At 36.2% G+C, this 18,966-nt stretch overlaps 3 protein-coding genes and 1 pseudogene across 3 annotated transcripts; all 4 read right to left on the reverse strand.

Annotated features, from left to right (window-relative positions):
• On the reverse strand, nt 295-3,659 carry LOC18611038 (putative B3 domain-containing protein At5g66980). The gene is made up of 4 exons (XM_018116705.1): nt 3,579-3,659; nt 2,159-2,525; nt 1,933-2,060; nt 295-1,152 (listed from the first exon to the last, which is right to left on the reverse strand). The coding sequence occupies exons 1-4, from the start codon at nt 3,648-3,650 to the stop codon at nt 892-894; spliced, it is 828 nt and encodes a 275-aa protein (XP_017972194.1). The 5' UTR covers nt 3,651-3,659; the 3' UTR covers nt 295-891.
• Nucleotides 6,471-9,548, reverse strand: LOC18611039 (B3 domain-containing transcription factor VRN1). Its single transcript, XM_018116709.1, has 5 exons — nt 9,444-9,548; nt 8,038-8,703; nt 7,400-7,831; nt 6,949-7,231; nt 6,471-6,844 (listed from the first exon to the last, which is right to left on the reverse strand). Exons 1-5 carry the CDS (start codon nt 9,546-9,548, stop codon nt 6,726-6,728), a joined length of 1,605 nt encoding a protein of 534 aa, XP_017972198.1. The 3' UTR covers nt 6,471-6,725.
• Nucleotides 11,630-13,582, reverse strand: LOC18611040 (annotated as a pseudogene).
• On the reverse strand, nt 15,442-18,792 carry LOC18611041 (B3 domain-containing transcription factor VRN1). The gene is made up of 6 exons (XM_018121141.1): nt 18,556-18,792; nt 18,021-18,459; nt 17,333-17,520; nt 16,903-17,151; nt 16,190-16,390; nt 15,442-15,944 (listed from the first exon to the last, which is right to left on the reverse strand). Exons 1-6 carry the CDS (start codon nt 18,676-18,678, stop codon nt 15,696-15,698), a joined length of 1,449 nt encoding a protein of 482 aa, XP_017976630.1. The 5' UTR covers nt 18,679-18,792; the 3' UTR covers nt 15,442-15,695.

The raw sequence follows: 18,966 nt of genomic DNA on the forward strand, positions 1-18,966 counted from the left end.
CCACTGATCAGTCCGAATATAGCACAATTGCTTCAAAATTCGCACGTCTGAATTAACATGCTATGTTTTGGTTTTTGAGCCAAGAGAATAACTGCAACTTGGCATCAATTAAACGCCATGCTGCCACTTTAAATTATATTTTAATTTTTTAGCTTTGATTTCTTGAATTAACTAATATAATGATGGAACTTAAAATCCTGTTTATTAACCACGACAAGTTCCTGTTTATTTAATTTTTGTTGCGTCCAAACGGGGCCTAACTTCTACCAAGCATTCACAATTGTAGATCGGAACTGACTTTGGCTTTTAACTTCAATGAATATGTGAAAACATTTGTCATCATTACAAGCAGTGATGCACACGGCTGAAGGCTGATGCAGAGGAATAGGACACTGAACATGATTAGGCCTTGACCAGCAACCTGTTTATGTAAGATGCCTAGTGGGAAACAATACGTCAATACCTGATGCAGTGGCCATAATCAGCGGGCAAAATCAATTGAATTTGTGTTTTTGAGAAAAAATAGGGTGACTACTCAAGGATACTTGCAAAGCATATGACTCGAGAACAGGCTCCTCTGAACAAAATTGTCCTGAAAGGGCCCAAGAGTTCATGTGCTTGTAAGGGCGGGCACGACAAAGAATTTGGTCTTAAAGCAGTATGCCTAACGAAAAACAAGTTTCCCTTCCCTTCAGCAATTATAGAACTACGCTTCCTGTCAAGCAAGCAGTACCAGCAGAAGTATCTTTCAGTGCCTTTTCTAACCTACAAACAGCTTTGCAAGATCTAGTACTAATATCTAAAGGATTAAAGAGACAGGGGGAAATGATAGTGACTTGAGGGGGCTCCGTATTGGGAAGGGTTGTAATTGAAGCTTTCCCAATCTGACGTCTATGGTGCTTGTCTTCTGATAACTTGTACAAGTCGTTTCTGGCTAATATTTCCTCTACCAAGGACGAACTCAAATACACACTTATCTCCTTTCTGCAAATTGTACTCGTGCCGGAAAGAACCCCATCCATGATGGATAAAAACACGACCGTCTGTCCTCGAACTGACCATCACTGGCCATTTCTTCCCATTTTGATCAAGAAGCACCACCTCTGGCTTGATTTTAATTCCATATGAGGCCAGAAGTGATCTAGGAACATACTACAAGATGAAACAAAATCCTAATTAAGTACATGAAAAACTAAACGAAACCAACATGATCACTTAATATAATAAGAAGAGGATGATTATACAAGTAAAGACAGAAAACGCCTTTAGTTAAGTCCAGAAATAATAATTTGCCCCAACTGTCATTGATATGGGAAAGCAGGTCCAAAACAATAATATGCACAATGACAATAATAACTCTACAATACAGGAAAACTTGTGAAAATGGTTTCTAACAAGGATATATGGTAATTTTGATCCACTCCTAGCGGCTTTGGAAAAAAAGAAAAAAATACTGATTTCTGTCTAAACAAAGAAACTTCCTGTAACTGTGAGTAGCTGATAGCAAACCTGATGAACTTGAATCATGAGAAAGAGAGGTGAGAAAAAAGTAGAAGCAAGGTTATGCACTGTCTGCCAACTTCCCAAAAGTTATTTTCAAATTTTCAAGGACCTAATTTCTGTCCTAAGTAAAATACAGATCCTTTGACCCAAAAAAAAGTATAATAGAACTCCAGGCAGAGATATTCCTAGATAGTGTTCGCCACATCAAGTTGGATAAATATGTTGAAAGCTCAGACAAGTATTCTTTGCTATATGCACATCCAATAAGTCCTACATTTCTTTGTCTTCAGCTTCATGAAAATTCTTGACAAATATTTTGACATAACCATCTTATATATATATATATATATTCCAATAACTTCTCCATAAATGAAGACAACCTGAAGTCATGAAAAGTAGGTAAAATATAGAACATGACTTGAAACTCACTACAGCAGACCGCATCGACTGAGGGATGTTACTGACAAAATAAGGGCCTTTTGGTGTCACATATGTTGCTGCGTTAAGTGCCTTGCCTTCCCCAAGATTTGTTCCTCTATTTCTTCTTAGTTTATATCAACCACCTTCAGCTAAACCTGAAAGCATACAGCAGATCAAAAGTAATCATCCACAAGAATCTGGGAATAATAATAATTTGACTAAGACTGCACGCTACCTAAGTTTTTAACTGAATACTTCTGCTTGCAAGTTTGAGTAGGCTCATTGCATATGTCCACCTCCTTTATCTCTTTTTCATTCACTGCATGAGTGGTGGTCATGTTGGAAGATAAAGCCGCTTTGTTGCATCCATTTCTACCAAATATTTCCACATCAAACAGACATTTCCCATCATATTCGAAAATGAGGAAGTCTCCAAATTCTAAAGAGTTTTCACTTGCAAAGCCTTGCCACCCGTTTGTCATAGTCAAGCCTCCTTCAACTTCTTCCAAATCGACAAGCCAGTGCTTTCCAGTATGATTTTTAAGCATGGCATCCTTAGGAATAGTTCCATCCAAATGCCTAACGAAAGCAGGTGGTATTTTCTGCATAATTGAATAGTTTAAATTTTAATTGTCTGATAAAACAAATTTGAGCAAAAAAATACTTGATTAATAATTAGCAGAGAATGTAAATTCCCATTTAATGCGTTTTAGATGTTGTTTACAGGCTAATTCATCTAATAATCCCTCCAATGCAAATTCAGATACAGGATGAAAATTAGCTAGACAAGAATGAACATTTTGGTTTCAAGATTCAACTAGGATCATACAGGACATGACCAATTTTCTAGAAGCAAACTTCTAAAGTATGGTGACATTTTAAAATTAATATAGGATTCTTACACTTTAAAAAAAAAAAGAAGAAAAATGAAAACCCAGCTTGATACAGAGCTCCAGGCTCCATGACCAAGCTAAATCAACGATTGGTTGCATGAACTGCAGATGGAATGAATAAACACAGCAGCATAAAATGATTGAAACAGAAACACAGCAGTGGGCCGGCCCCAAGGCAACAGTGGACAAACTCCAACAACAGCAAGACAATGATCATTAACATAACAAAGCAGAAACATAAACAAGGCAGGGTAATAGCAGTCAAATCAAATCAACTCTCAACTATGCCATGGCAGCACTTCTCAACAACGTAACATGTTTGCAAAATCTCAGCCCATAATTACATATAATTCTTGATTACTTTCCTTATCCGGGAAAAATGTGGAATAAACATAAATTGATACAGGCTTCTCACTGCCTTTCTTCTCTCCTCCTGATCTTAATCTCCTAAATTTTCAACAGGAAAATCCCCAAACATTTTCAATCGAACTTTTATTATTATATGCCCTATGAAAAGAAACAATTTCATGGATAACAAAACCTTCTTTCCTCCTATACAAATACTCAAGCTTATAACCCCAACTGTGTATTTTGTGCTCAGTAAAGTGTAACAAAGCTTTCGATGACAAGCCCTGAGAAGGCAGAAGGCAGTGTCAAGGCTACCCTCTCTACTACAATTTCATAGTTGTCTTCTTAATTCTTATACAAACGTAAAAGCACATGCAAAGATGCACATAATGAGAGAACGAAAAGAGAGAGTACCAGTTGCTGAGAATTGAAAAAAGGGAGATAGACTTTGAAGAACTTATGGCATTGTTTCCGGGGTTTCGCCATATTCCCAGCATTCTCTTCGCCCTTGTGAGAGAGACAGATTGGTGGGTTACGTTCATGTAAGGTCGCGGAAACCGAAAAGACAATCCCAGATAAGTTTCACGGTTAAATACTTGACATCCAATAACAACATTACACCTGGTGAAAAGCAATTACATCGTCCAGCATTCTTTTTTTTTGGCTAGTTTGCTCAAAACCAATTATAGTTATTACTTCTTGGTCTCTATTGTACTCTAATTATATGTTAATTTCTATTTGACAAGAATTTGTTTCCATAGATACCATATATATATATTATATATTTTTCTCACTCAACAAGTATATCTTTTCTCATTAGTTTTACTTGTATAGAAGAATAATTACAACTAGAGTTACGACCCGCGCATTGTACACGGCCAACAATCCACTTGTTAAAAGATCGAAAATCTAACAAACTTATGATAAGACTGTTTTGACTCTCAACTCATCATTAAAAAACAAAAATATATCTATGAAGAGTTGGTTGGTTCATAATTCAGGTGTCTATTTAACTTTTCTTGCAGCACTTCCTTTTTCCTCGAAAGCGATAGAACTTTCTTGAACAGAATGAATAAGCAAAACCTTTTCCTACAATTATCTTCCATGCTTGTGGACAAATTAAGATTGCTACGAGTCATTTTTCTTTTTCTCAAGCCTAATATTGGATAATTGTTTTATTTAATTTGTGATTTGTCTATAAAGGTATGCTTCAACTCCCCAATCCACTAAAGACTCACTAACTTAAGTATCAAAGGCTGGTTGTCGGACCTACTCCATCACCTTTCCCTTTTGTTCAATCTTTGTAGGACCTCAACTCAATCAACCCAAAAGTCCTTGCTTTGATCTTGGCATCAATAGGAATTTTGGCCATTGAAGATTAGTTAGAGCTCAACCTGACCATTGACCGTTATGTTTGTGGAAGTTGTCTATTCGCATCAAATTAGTTTTATACTTATTTATTTATTTCAAGTCTTCTATTAATTCTCGTGAAGTTCGATTACATTCAACAGCTTATAGATTAATGAAATAAGAGGGGCATACTGCTTGTCAGGAGGATAATTGGCACCTTATAAATGAGTTGATCATCATTCAATTCAATTAAATAAAAGTTAAAAGTATCCTGTAAATAGATTTCGATGAAATCAAATATTAAAATTATTATTTATTGAGATAGAGATATAAAATAATAATTTTTGTTTGTTTGTTTGTATTCATTTTAAATTAGTTATCAACTTGCATTACACTGGGAGAGTTATTAATTGACATATAATTTGAATATCATTTTGTTAGAAGATTATTTGGAATAGTTAAATATTTTAATAATATATTTTATCAATAAATTACATAACAAAGTGTTTTTTAACAATATTGTAAGGAAATAATAGTAATTGTAGATAATATCAAAAAACATTTTCATTATCTAGAGGTTTTTAATACCGGTTTGAGTCCATTAATCAAAATAAAAAAATAGATAAGAGAATTTTCAATTTTTATAACCTAATCCTCTTTTTTTTTTTTTTGATTTTTTTTTATTCTGAAACAACTAACTAATCCTAAAAAAATTTTAAAAACTAAAAACTAAAATCATATTATTATTTCATTATTTCTATTTCCCTATTACTAAAAAAATACATAATTAAAAATAAAGAAAAAAATAAATACCAAATAAAGCAAAAAAAAAATGCATAACTCTTTTACGTAACTTTTGGAGCTAATAATTTTATATTTGTTGTCTTAGTGAAATGCTGTTGTTTTCGCATAAATAAAAGCCTAGCAACTCCTCTCCTTTTCGTCCCTTCTTATTTTTGCTTTCTTCCTTACTAAACGACGTCGCTGTCATTACTGATAAAAGCCCTCCCTAGAAAACCTAGCCTATTTTCTTTACCCACTTTCTCTCCCTCTCTCCACAACTTCACTGGAAAAGCAAATCCCTATCTCTGAAGCAACTATTTTTGTCGCAGCTGCTATGCGGAACTCCAAATCCAAAGAGCAACACAATCGAAGGGGAACAATGCAAATGCCCTAACTGATTGAACCCAAGAAGCAAAAACAAAGAGAAGAATGAAAGAGAAGAAGAAAGTAAAGAGACATGGGATAAAGAAATCAAAAACCAAAACCCCTTTCAATAAAAAGAAAAACCCCAACACAACCGACGGATAGAAGAATGGGAGAGGTTGGATCCTAAAGGCAAAGGGAATCAGTAAGAAAGGAGAAAAAAGAAGTAAACATCTAAAAATGCCCTTCGAACATAATAAAATACCAAGGGACAAGTGTTGAATGTAGAGCAGGTATGTTGCTAAGAATCAATATAGTTTAGATTAGGCAGTAGCAGGCCATTCCAGTTGAATATGTGGGTGTGGAAATATGAGAGTCAATATGGTAGAGTTTGCAGTGAAGGAGAGAGATATAATAAGGATTGCTTAGAGATGTCGCCAAGCAGAACCTTTAAGAAGCCTGGCCTATCTTGGAGCACTGGTTTTCTTCCCATTGGAGTCGATTGTAGTTGGAAAGAATACAGTTTTTTCAATTTATTTGTTTTTATTAATTTTGCATTATGGATTTCACGAATTAAACCATTTCCTCGAATTTTGATGAGCTACCATTCTTCACTTCATTCAACGTAAGTTTTAATCCTGTTAGGACTTGGGAGACTATGTATGGTCGCAGCCCGCTGAAATTCAGATTTTGTGCCTCCTGATTCCTGAAGCAGCAAATACGTACCCCTTCAAGACTACTTTTGCAGGAAAATTAAGAAGCCACCTTATTTAAGGTAAAAATATTCGTTAGGAGTCAGGACAGCATCAGAAAACATGTTTCAACGTTATGTTAAAACTCAAGAAAGCATTCAAACATAACTATCCATGGAAATGGGCAAACTACTTTCTTTTCCCAAGTTTAAAATAGTTTGATTTCTTGTGTCAATAACTTCAGTCCTGCCGGTCGGTATCTTGGATTGGATATGTTGATCTTTCTTCCTGCGTTTTCTGCGACAGCTAAATGTCATCTAAGATTTCTTCGGAGGCATTCCTCTTATTCTCCTCGATCTTTGGCACTGAAGTTCTACAGTGGATGTTGGTTGTGCAGGCTAGACATGTTTCCATTATCATGCACCGAATCAGAATCAACATTAATCACCAAGCTTACCTTGGATTCAACTTGATTCTCTGTACTTTTATCAGCTGCTTTTCAAGAACAAAATGATGATAACGAAATCCAAGCATATAGTATTAGTAGCAGAAATCAAATGGACCATTAATTAATACCTAAAATCGATCCTACTTACCCAATGATGAGCCCAAATTTGCATCTTCAATAGCCTGTTTCCTATAAATGGTTACTTTAAATGAGGTCTCAATGCCCTCGGTCAGCTCGAAGACACAAACATTACCAACTTCTAACTTATTATCCAGAACAAATTTCCTCCAACCATTACAAAGTTTTGCACTTGGCGTTCTGATACTGTGTTGGTAGTACTTTACCGGCCATGATTTTCCATTTGAAAGACGAAGTATGACCTCATTGTGCTTCTTTTTGAAAAATTTTCTAGCAAATTTCTCTGGTACACTCTGCTCAATACAAAAATAAAGAAGTTAATTCAATTATTTATTCCAATGAGAGAATGCAAAATGCTTTTAATCCTTTTATTATTCCGGCCCTTACTAGTTGTATTTATCATCTGCGTAATGTGGTAACATAACTTGGGAAGGCTAGCAGGTATCAACCGAAAAACTCACCAATTTATTTAAATGAACATATGATGGCTGTAAGACAACAGCAAAAGATGGATTTTCAGATCTGAAAGCACTAGCAATTTGAATAGCTTTAGCTTTTTCAAATGCATTCAATGGTTTCTGGTAGTCCTGACCTGTAGATGATTTTCCAGCATTCCTTTTCACTGGATGAAAGACATCAGTCTTACCTTGGTAAATGCATACTTTGAATGATATTTCAATGCAATTTGTTAGCTCAAAGACGCAAACATCACCGACTTGTATATTGTTATCGTTTGCAAAAGTCTTCCACCCTGATTGTAAACTTGCATTGAGCTTTCTCTCCTTTTCTCTGCAATGGAAGCTGACAGTCCATGTTTTCCCATTTGAATTGCAAAGATTTACCACACAATCCTCTTTCATCAAGTGTTTCCTGACAAAGTTGTTCGGTATGGCCTGCATAAAAGAAAATTAAAAAATAAATTTCAATTCAGAAGGAGAAAGGAAAGGATTAAGGGGGGCAAAACAAAGAAGTCCATTGCAAACAATAGGAGTGATAATACTCAAAACTTTTGTTCACTAGGTAACATATTTCATATGCAAGTGGAGTAATGGACTCAACATATCGTAAGATTTTAGTGGGAATTCAACCGATTGCTTACCAGTCTACATGTTGACTTGAAACCAACATATGATGGTTGCATGACAAGAAGAAAAAATGGGTTTTCAGATTTAAAAGCTCTAGCTCTCTGAAGAGCCTTAGCCTTGTTATCAGCCTTCAATTTTTGAATCCTATGACGACTTGTTGTGCTTTTATCACCTTTTCTGGCTGGAGATCCATCATGCCTAAATTGTGGAAACAGGGATTCAGACTTCAAATTGCTCTCAGTTTTGTTAGCTGAATTAGTACTTCTCATCATTTTATGAGGCCGAAGACATGACAAATGCGATTTCTCTCTCGTTTTCCTGCTTGGAGCGATGTCCTCTAGGATCTGTATAGAGTTATCACCTTCAGATTCCTCAATCTTTTCTTCCGGAAGTTCTTTGTGTTGCCCATGATTGTTGCTGGTGTATGGATATTCTATCTCTGAAGCACTCCTATCAAATATGATGACATGGAAATTGCAATTCCCTTCATATCTGAAAACCAAAAAATGCCCGTACTCCAGAGAGTAATGATTTAAAAATTCTTGCCAGCCATTTTTCAGCCAAACTTTGCCATCAGATTTTGTTAGCTCTACCTTCCATACTTCACCATTTGGGACCTTGAGCAGTGCTGGGCTTGACATGCCATTTCCATATTTTTTCACAAACTTCGTGGGAATCCCCTATTAAAAGAACCCAAAAAAAAAAAACCCCTCTAATCAAGATATGCACAAAAAAAAAAAAGCAATTTCCTATATGCTGCCACAAACTGTTAAACTTCTGCTGTACATAAATCTAACAAATCTTGTAGCTTCAGACTATTTTCAATTATCTATCGACAAAATGAGTACTCATTCACTACACCAGCTATTTTGTATAGCCATTTTTGCATTGATGAGGTTTGTATGCTGGTAAAATCGAGTGCTTGCACTCTGTGTAGTACTCCTTTGGAGCAGTTCTTACTGCCTCCCTACTGCCTTGAGCAGTTTTATTAATGAAATCTACTTTATTGGCTGAGCAAAAAAAAAAAAAACAACTGATTTATCAGTATATAGTTATTGAATTAATGCAATTGGATCCATTCACCTGTAACTTTCACTAAGAACATTGCAGTTCCACTAACTAATACTGTTGAAGATTTATAGAATCTGTGACGACAATAAGAGAATAAAGCTAACTAAGAGACAAAATGGGAAGAAAAAGGGCATCCAAAATAGGTCATGAACATGCAAGGCGTGATGATTATGTTTACTGTCAAATGCCAAATGTCATGGAAATAAATCAATTTTATTTTGTTATTCCAGTTTTCACATTTCAGAACATCAACGTCAAGTCCTCAGAAATCAATTCGTGAACCAGTTATACTCAGGAGGAAATCAAAGTATATCAGACAAAAAAGAGAGAGGAGTAGGAGAATGCTTACAAGTTTGCCATCCCGAAGGGTCTCTGGGAGAATTATCTTGAAGAAATGAGGCGATTCGGTTGTAAATGTTGAATGGTCATTGCCTTTCCGGTGAGAAGAAGCCATACTTGAAAAGTGCCAGAACTTAATGCCAAATAACAGGAATAATATAGATGGCTGTTTGGTTAATTAATTCTCAACCTTTTTAATGTTTTTTTCTCTCTTAATTGAATATATATATGTGCTATTTACATACATACACAAGTTTTCTTTCTTCAATTTTTCCTTTTGTTTTGTAGAAAACATTAAAAATTAGTACAGATTCCAACTTTTGAGATTATAAAGTTTGGAAAAGAAAACTCATAAACAGCAATTAATGCAAATCCAGGAAAACAAAAGAACAGCCAAGTGTTGACTGAAAACTGCAATCTTCTTTGTCCACGAAGGGCAAACTCCAAGGCCACTAGACCATATTCTGGCCAGGAATCAGGAAAGTATAGGCGATTCAAGTACAAGGGCAGACCCATTGGATTACTTCCCCCAACAGATGCTGGCCTATTTTTTGACTCATAAATTGACACGAAAGCCAGGAACAAATCTTCCAAACTCATGACTTTGGAGATATGGTGATTCCGTGAAGCATTTGCTCAAATAAAATGCAGCTGAGTGCCAGAGTTGGTAAGGACAAAATACGTAAAAGAGAGAGAAACCAAGCCCTGATCTAGGAATTAGTTTTCTATCTCATGGATGCCATTTCAAATATTAAATGTTTTAAAACTAGGAATAAGAGCACCAAAAAGAAAAACACTAATGTTAATATCAAACCTTAATGAACAATTATATGAAGGGAAGAAGATAGAAGTTCTATAGATAAAACCCAATGTGTCTCCTGATTGACTGATCCAGATCACTTCCAGATTGCCATATTCCTGGCATTCCCTTTGCCGTTGTGCTAGAGACAAGAGAGGCACAGATTGGTGGGTACGTACATGGAAGGTTGCGGGGACTGAAAAGAGATTCATAGTTATATTTGACAAAAAAAGAGTTACGTACTTGACATCCAATAACAACATGACACGTGGTGAAAAGCGTTGCATTCGAGGATATCACGAGATCTTAGACTAGGTTTGGACCTATCCTAGTTGAAGTCTTGATTCTCTGACTATATTTTCCGAGGACAGGACGGGAAGAAACAGAAAGGGTCAAAAAATGGAAATTAGAGATTTTCTGTGTAGTGGGTAAATTTATTTATCAAGCCTTTTAATAGATACTATACTATTATAAACTTATAAAATGTCTAGGGTTATTCCCTTAAGCCTTGGTCTTAAAATTGGCAAATAATGTACTTACATCTTTCACCCTTTTATGTTTTTGGCTAGTTTACTCAAAACCCATTTTAGCTGTTACTTCTTGGTCTCTATTGAACTCTAATTAGATGTAGACTTCTATTTTACAAGAATTTATTTTCGTTGGAACTATATAATATATATTTTTGTCACTCAAAAAGTTATCTTTTCTCATTAGTTTTACTTGTATAGAAGAACCCTGGAGTTAGGCATTGGCAGGCTATTCCAGTTGAATAATATGTGGGTGTGGAAGTATATATGGAAGTCAATATGGAGATATGCAATACCAATTGCTTAGAGAAGTCGTCATGCAGAACCTTGGAAAAAGCCTGGCCTAACTTGAGAACTGGTTTTCTTCCCATTGGAGTAGTTTGAATTGTAAAATAAAAAACCTCGAGACAGTTTTTTCAATGCTCCCTTAAAAATTCATTAAACCATTTCCTAGAATTTTGAAGAGTTACCATTCTTCACTTCATTCAATGTAAGTTTTAATCCCGCTGGCTATCTGAACTTTACTGGTTGGAGACTTGGTGTCTATCAATGGTCGCAGCCCGCTGAAAAGTCACATTTTGTGCTTCCTGTTGCCTGAAGCAGCAAATAAATATCCCTTTACAGGAAAAATTAAGAAGGCTTCTTATTAAGGTAAAAATATTCGTCAGGATTCAGGACAGCATCCGAAAACACGTTACAACGTTATGCCAAACTCAAGAAAACATTTCAAACATAACTATCCATGGAACAGGGCAATCTATTTTCTTCTACGAAGTCTAAAATTGTCTGATTTCCTGAGTCAATGACTTCAGTCGTGTCGGTCGGTATCTCGGATTGCCTCTGATGTCTTTGACTTGTTACTTTGAGTCCTTACTTGGAGATGTTGATCTTTCTTCCTGTATACAGCAAAATGTCATCTAAGATTTCTCCCGAGGCATTCCTCTTGTTCTCCTCGATCTTTGGCACTGGAAATTCTTCAGTGGGATGTTGGTTGTGCAGGCTAGACATGTCTCCTTGAATTGTAGATGATGCTCCAACATTCCTTTTCACCGGACGAAAGACATCAGTCTGACCTTGGTAAATGGTTACTTTGAATGATATTTCCATGCAATTTATTAGCTCAAAGACGCAAACATCACCGATTTGTATGTTGTTATCCTTTACAAAAGTCTTCCAACCAGTTTGTAGACCTGCATATAGCAGCTCTCTCCCGTTTCCTCTGCGGTATAAGCTAACAGTCCAAGTTTTCCCATTTGAATTGCAGAGAATTACCTCACAATCCTCTTTCATCAAATGTTTCCAGACAAAGTTGTTTGGTATAGCCTGCACAAAAGAAAATTAAGAAATAATTTCAATTCAATAGGAGAAAGAAAAGGATTAAGGAGGTACAACAAAGAGGTCTATTGCAAAGAGTAGGAGTGAATATTTTTGTTCACTATTAACATATTTCATATGCAAGTGGAGTAATGGACTCAACACAAATCATAAGATTTTAGTATGATTTCAATTGATTGCTTACCAGTCTCCATTTACCATTGAGACCAACATATGATGGTTGCATGACAAGCAGAAAAAACGGGTTTTCAGATTTAAAAGCTCTAGCTCTCTGAAGAGCCTTAGCCTTCTTATCAGCGTTCAATTTTTTAATCCTATGACTTGTTGTGCTTTTATCAGCTTTTCTATCTGGAGATCCATTATGCCTAAAATGTGGAGCCAGAGATTCGCACTTCAAATTGCTCTCAGTCTTGTTAGCTGAATTAGCACTTCTCATCATCTTATGAGGCCGAGAACATGGCAAATGCGATTTCTCTCCCGTTTTCCTGCTTGGAGAGATGTCCTCTAGGATCTGTAGAGAGTCAGCATCTTCAGATTCCTCAATCTTCTGCTCCGGAAGTTCTTTGTGTTGCCTATGATTATTGCTGCCGTATGGATATTCTATCTCTGAAGCACTCCTATCAAATATGACCACATGGAAATTGCAAAATCCTTCATATCTAAAAACCAAAAAATGCCCGTACTCCAGAGAATAATGATTTGAAAATTCTTGCCAGCCATTTTTCAGCCAAACTTTGCCATCACATTTTGTTGGCTCTACCTTCCATACTTCATCATTTGGGACCCTTAGCAGTGCTGGGCTTGACATGCCATTTCCATATCTTTTCACAAACTTGGTGGGAATCCCCTATTAGAAGAACAAAAAGAAAGGCACAAAAAGTGTACTGTTAATTCTCTGCATGCCGCAAACTGTTAATTCTCTGCACTACATAAATCTAACAAATCTTGCAGCTTCAGACTATTTTTCTATCATCTACCGTCAAAAAGTAATTAAAACTGATTTATCAGCATATAGTTATTGAAGTTAATGCAATTGGATCTCTTCACCAGTAACTTTCAGACTAAGAACATTTTAGTTCCACTAACAAAAGCTGATAAGATATATAGGAATCTGCAGACAATAAGATAGTAAAGCTAACCATGAGACAAAATGGGAAAAATCAAAGGGCATCCAAAAAAGCTCATGAACATGCAAGGCACGATGATTATGTTTCCTGTCAAATCCCAAACGCCATGGAAATAAATCAGTTTTCTTTTGTCATTCCCATTTTCACATTTCAGAACACAAATTACAAGTCCGCAGAAGTCCAAGCATGAACTAGTTACTCCAGAGATAATCAAAATTTATCAGATGAAAAAGAGAGGGGAGTAGGAGTATGCTTACAAGTTTGCCATCCGAAGAGTCCCTGGGAGAATTATCTTGAAGAAATGAGGCGATTCGCTTATAAACATTGAATGGTCATTGCCCTTCTGGTGAGAAGAAGCCATACTCGAAAAGTGCCAGAATGAGTTTGAGAACTGAATGCAAAATAACTAGAATACGTATGGCTGTTTTGTTAATTAATTCTCAACTATTTTAATGATTTTTCCCTCTTATAAATGCTCAAAAAATACTTAGCTATCAGTGATAGTCTGATAGTTTCAATTAACTATACATATATGTGTGTATTTACATACATACACAGATTTTCTTTCTCCAATTTTTTCTTTTATTTATGGAAAACATTAAAAATTAGTACAAATTCCAACTTTTGTGATCATAAATTTTGGAAAAGAAAACTCATAATCAGCAATTAATGCAAATTCAGGAAAACAGAAGAACAGCTAGGTGTTGACTGAAAACTCCCACTCTTTTTTGTCAAGAAAGGGCAAACTCCAAGGCCACTAGGCCGTGTTCTGGCCAGGAATCAGGGAATTATAGGCGGTTCAAGTACAGGGGCAGGCCCATCGGATTACAGATTACTTCCTCCAACAGATGCTGGCCCACTTTTTGACTGATGAATTGACATGAAAGCCTGGAACAAATCTTCCAAACTCATGACGTCGGAGATATCGTGATTCCGTAAAGCATTTGCTCAAAAACCCAGCTGAGTGCCAGAGTTGGTAATGACAGAATACGTAAAAGAGAGACAAACCAAGCCCTGATCCAGGAATAGCTAAGCAAGGGTTAAATCTGAGTTTCTCGACGCAATAGCTAAGCAAAACTAGGAATAAGAGCACCAAAAAAACAGAACATAAATGCTAGATAGTAAACCTTAATGAACAATTATTTAAGGCGAAGAAAATAGAAGTTCTATAGAAAAAATCCAATGTGTCTCCTGATTGACTGAACCAGATTGCTACCGCAAAGTACAGAAATGTCCATTACAATTTAATGATCATTACTGAAAATGGATACTTTTAGCAAGCCTTTGCTCACTGTATTTTGCTCATAGACACATACATCTCCTTCTGCCAGAAAGTTTATCCTTTCAAATTTGATCTAGCCGCTTGTTAATTTAGCTACGCGATAATGCGGGTTGCTTGCTCTCTTGACAGGCCGCGATCTATCTACAACCTGAAGTATCACCATCTGCATTGAACGTTGTAAGTTGTAATTTTCCTTTGGAATCTCAAGCTTAATTCCTCTAAATACAGTGTCATTAGGTCTAAGATTTGGACCCATGGCTTTTAAATTTTAATTGCTCCTAGTTTTGCAGGCCGAATTGGTTCTGATCATCATCTTAAAAGGCTGAGGACATGGCAATGTTGATTTCTCTCCAGTCTTCCTGCCTGATGAATTATCTTCAGCATCATTTATCTCAGGTTCTCGAAATTCTCCATTAGAATTATTTTTTTTTCAGAATAGGTGCAAAAGTATGGATAGTGTATCTCTAAAGCGTTCATGCCAAATATGAGTGCATCGAAATGGCAAATCTTAAAACCGGGGAATGTAGGGAGTGATTACTCTGCAAATTCTCGCCACCCACTATGCATGAAAATCAATAGCCACCTTTTCTTAGTAGCCACTTGGGACCTTGAGGAATACTGGCTTGAGATAGCATTTCCATACTTTCTTACAAAACTTCTCTGGGATTTTCTACGGAAGAAAACTCCAATCATTAACATCATCAGCTTCTAATTTTGGTATAAAGCAGTTTCTGGATGCAACTTGATTAGCTCCAGTATCATCAGCTGGATTCCAAAAAATATATTGATCACTAGATTGAATTTCTCTTTTCTGGTAAGCCAATAGCTTCATTAGTGGATCAAAATGGTATAGAAGCACTGGTAAGGCTGAACACAGAAGCTAAACGTTTTGTTTACATTTTCTAACCTTCCAGAATTGTTCCACTTACAGTTCCATAACACCTTACAACACCTTGGATCATTCATATATCATCCATAGAAATCCTTTACAAAGCATAACAGCCCAGATTACACGAAGCAATACCCCACCCTTTCCCCAACTACATTTTACCTTATGTTACATTACCACACACTGGTAACTTGTCACCGCTCCAAATTACAACCAAGCCACAAACAGGCATGTCATTAACTTAACAACAATAGATTCCTACTAAGCTTGGGGTGACACAAAATAATTTGCATCTGGTGCAGCTCAAAAAATGGAGACTTTGAATGAAGTTTCATCGCGGTTAATCAGCTCAAAGACACATACATCACCTACTTCCAAGTTATTGTCCTGTGCAAAAGCCCTCCAAGTATCATAGAATCTAGCTTTACGTTGTCCACTGTTGGTTACTTTAACAGAAAATTTAACAATCCATCTTCTCCCATTTGAAACTTGAAGGATGACTCGGTCCTCCTTTTCATCAACATGTCTCTTGGCGAATTTGTATGGTATGTTCTAGCAAAAAGTGAGAAAAGAAAAATCAAAGAACCTGATATGAAAAAATTCTGCTCCAATCAAGAAGCTAAAGGAAGTTATTAGTTCTACATGGAAAATTTAAAACAGCAATCATACTCAGAGAGACCAAAAAACAATCCACAGATGGAATATGTCTCTGTCTAGTGTTTAGCAAAGCTTATGTAACCAACCTATTGAGATCAATTAAAAGCAGTGAACCGAAAATTTTTTGGTAGAATTCTTACCACACTACATCTTGCCCCGAGGTATGCTGGTTGCATGACAACCTTGAAAAAAGAATTTTCAGATCTGAAACTGCTAGCTCTTAGCATTGCTCTTGCTTTTTCATGGGAAGACAATGGTGGCATCAAGAGATGCCTGGACTTTGTGCTTCCTTGTGTTGACAACCTTCCATTATCACAATTTGCCAAAGAGTTTAGTCCGCCCTATAGGTATCAACATAATTACGAGAGAGCATTCAAACCTTGGCATAATATATAATAAAAAAATAAATTTCGGAAGTGTTATATATCACTGCTTACACTTCCATTAGTTCTCATTATATTATAAAGCCTAGGATACATTAATTTAATGCTGATCCAATAGACATTTGGGAAAAACATATAAAGCCTGTGAAATATTGAACTCCAAAGCCAGGAAGACATCTGAGACTTCTTTGGAAGGCATCAATCTGATTTTTTAAATCTTGAGCACCAGAACGATGGCACAATGTTTGCAGAGACTTATAAATTTAGTTCCATTATTGATCTTGCAGTCAGATTCAAAATCAACTACTAAGTTTTACTCGGATTTGAATTGTTTCAATCTGATATTATCATCTTGTTCCAATCCACATTGAAAAAGATAGAGAAACGATCCAGATATGCAAGTGCTTGGATCAAAGAAGACAAAATGACCTAGAAGAGTATTACTCAACCAATGAGGAATCTTGACTAACCCGGTAAATAATTACTTTCAACAAGATTTTAGTTTGCTCAATCAGCTCAAAGACACAGACATCACCAAGTTCCAACTTGTTATCCTGCATGAATGCCGTCCAACCACAGTGGAGAGCTGCTTTCGTGTATTTGTTGTTGGTTAAATAGCAGCAATACTTAGCAGGCCAAGTTTTCCCGTCCAATGTGCAGAGGGTTACATCACCGACCTTTTCTTTCAGGCACTTTGTGATAAAGCTTGATGGTAAGCACTGTGCAGTTAAAAAAAAGTTCAAATGGCAAGAAGAAAACATTAATGTTGCAAACAACATCAATTGAAATAAGATGCTCATAGTTTAACTAATCTCTACGTAAGAAATTATTGCTTAGACATGGGGGAATCACCAAATTCAAAACATTGTCATGGTATAGCAAGTTTCATCAAGGCTTTACCAGTTTTCGTCCAGGATTAATGTATGAAGGCTGCATTTCAACCACAAAAAAAAAATTCTCCGATTTGAAAGCGCTGGCTCTTTGAAGAGCTGTAGCATTTTCGTTGTCTCCAAATGCATGTCTTCCCCTAGGAACCTTGGTTTTCAGGTATCCTTCACCACTAGAAACATCTTCACAGTCTCTTTTATCTGAACAAGTCCTCCCACATAAAAGCAACACAATCAAGGAGTAGACTCAAAAGTATGACATGAACTTTATCTATTAATACCCCAAATAGAGGGTTAGGGGAAGTCAATGTCTGTTAACAGGGGTAGGAACAGCGACTATCTTGGAGTCCCAGACAAATAGGGGTTGCAAACAGGGGTTATGTAATGGTCCTATAGTCATATGGCTGTCCCAAGTCTCCTGTCTATCCAAGGCTAAAGACTTGTAACAGCGTTATGTATATAAAACACAAGTTGAAACTCTTTATGTAAGACAAGATAGAAAAGGATGAAGGTTAGTTAAAACTCTTTATCCAAACTGATTAAAACACAAGTTGAAAAAACTACTAGTAAAGAATGATACATGCCCCAAAAATCTTTCATAAAATAGGTGAGTTATCATTTTCTTGAAATTTTTGTAGTTAAAACCCACTAGATTTGCAACCATATTAAACTTAGAACATCTAATGTAGAATTGCACTTACATTTGTCTGATAAAGTGGTTCGTCTCAGTATCTTACGAGGACGTAAACATGGTGTTTGTGAGTTCTGTCTCGTTTTCCTGACTCGAGGAGTCTCATACAATACTTCAACAGAATCATCTTTAGCATCTTCTTCCTTGTTCGGTTCTTGACATACTTCATCACGATCCATATTAGGACTAATATGTGGATATTCTATTTCTGATGCACTCATATCAAAAATGAGTACCTGAAAATTGCAGTCTCCTTGATACTTGAAAACCAGAAAATGTCCATGCTTCAGAGAGTAATGCTCAGCAAATTCCTTCCAGCCATTTTGTAACCAAACATCACCATCAGATTTTATCAGCTCAACATGCCATGTAGAGCCACTTGGAACCATGAGCAGTACTGGACTTGATAAGCTATCTCCATATTTTGTCACAAACTTTCTTGGAAACCGCTGTAGAAAATACGTAACAAAGATAAGGTGCAATGGCATAAGAATAAATAATTAAAAACCAATAAAAAAATTAGACAGGAAAAGAAGAATGCTTACGAGCTTGCTATGTCGAATAGTGTCCTCTAAAATGATCTTGAAGAAATGGGGTGTTTTTGGTGTAAACATGGAAGGGTTAATCTCCCTCTGACTGCAAGAAGCTTTGTTACTAGGACTCGCCATTTTGGGTACACGACTCCCTTTGACTACCTACGGTTTCTGCTAGAAGGAGGAGGAGGATAGAGAAAGGGAGAGAGAGAGAGAATTCCAGTCTGTATTGTGCAGCTGGCCGGAAAGAGTCCCGGAGAAGAAATTTTTAATTAAATTGGGCATGCACGAAGAAAGCTAGTAGTCAGTAATCCAGCCAAGAGGCAAAAGGATTCTCGTGGGTTCTTACCTAGCTATTAATTATCTGATAAGTTTTCAAAGCATAATTAATTATTTTTTGATGCAATAAAACTATTTTAAAAT

The sequence above is a fragment of the Theobroma cacao genome, chromosome 1 (genome assembly GCF_000208745.1).
Source record: "Theobroma cacao cultivar B97-61/B2 chromosome 1, Criollo_cocoa_genome_V2, whole genome shotgun sequence".
NCBI classification, from domain to species: Eukaryota; Viridiplantae; Streptophyta; class Magnoliopsida; order Malvales; family Malvaceae; genus Theobroma; species Theobroma cacao.

Bases quoted from the DNA above. Each gene is read 5' to 3' on its own strand.
- LOC18611039 (XM_018116709.1), bottom strand. From the start codon at position 9,548: ATGGCTTCTTCTCACCGGAAAGGCAATGACCATTCAACATTTACAACC. The intron at 8,704-9,443 runs GTAAGCATTCTC...TTCTTTTAATAG, and splicing joins CCCTTCGGGATGGCAAACTT to GGGATTCCCACGAAGTTTGT. The intron at 6,845-6,948 runs GTAAGTAGGATC...CTTGAAAAGCAG, and splicing joins AAATTTGGGCTCATCATTGG to CTGATAAAAGTACAGAGAAT.
- LOC18611038 (XM_018116705.1), bottom strand. From the start codon at position 3,650: ATGGCGAAACCCCGGAAACAATGCCATAAGTTCTTCAAAGTCTATCTC. The intron at 2,526-3,578 runs GTACTCTCTCTT...TCAATTATGCAG, and splicing joins TTTTCAATTCTCAGCAACTG to AAAATACCACCTGCTTTCGT. The intron at 2,061-2,158 runs GTAGCGTGCAGT...CTGAAGGTGGTT, and splicing joins GTATTCAGTTAAAAACTTAG to GATATAAACTAAGAAGAAAT.
- LOC18611041 (XM_018121141.1), bottom strand. From the start codon at position 18,678: ATGGCGAGTCCTAGTAACAAAGCTTCTTGCAGTCAGAGGGAGATTAAC. The intron at 18,460-18,555 runs GTAAGCATTCTT...TATTTTCTACAG, and splicing joins CTATTCGACATAGCAAGCTC to CGGTTTCCAAGAAAGTTTGT. The intron at 17,521-18,020 runs GTAAGTGCAATT...GGACTTGTTCAG, and splicing joins AACCACTTTATCAGACAAAT to ATAAAAGAGACTGTGAAGAT.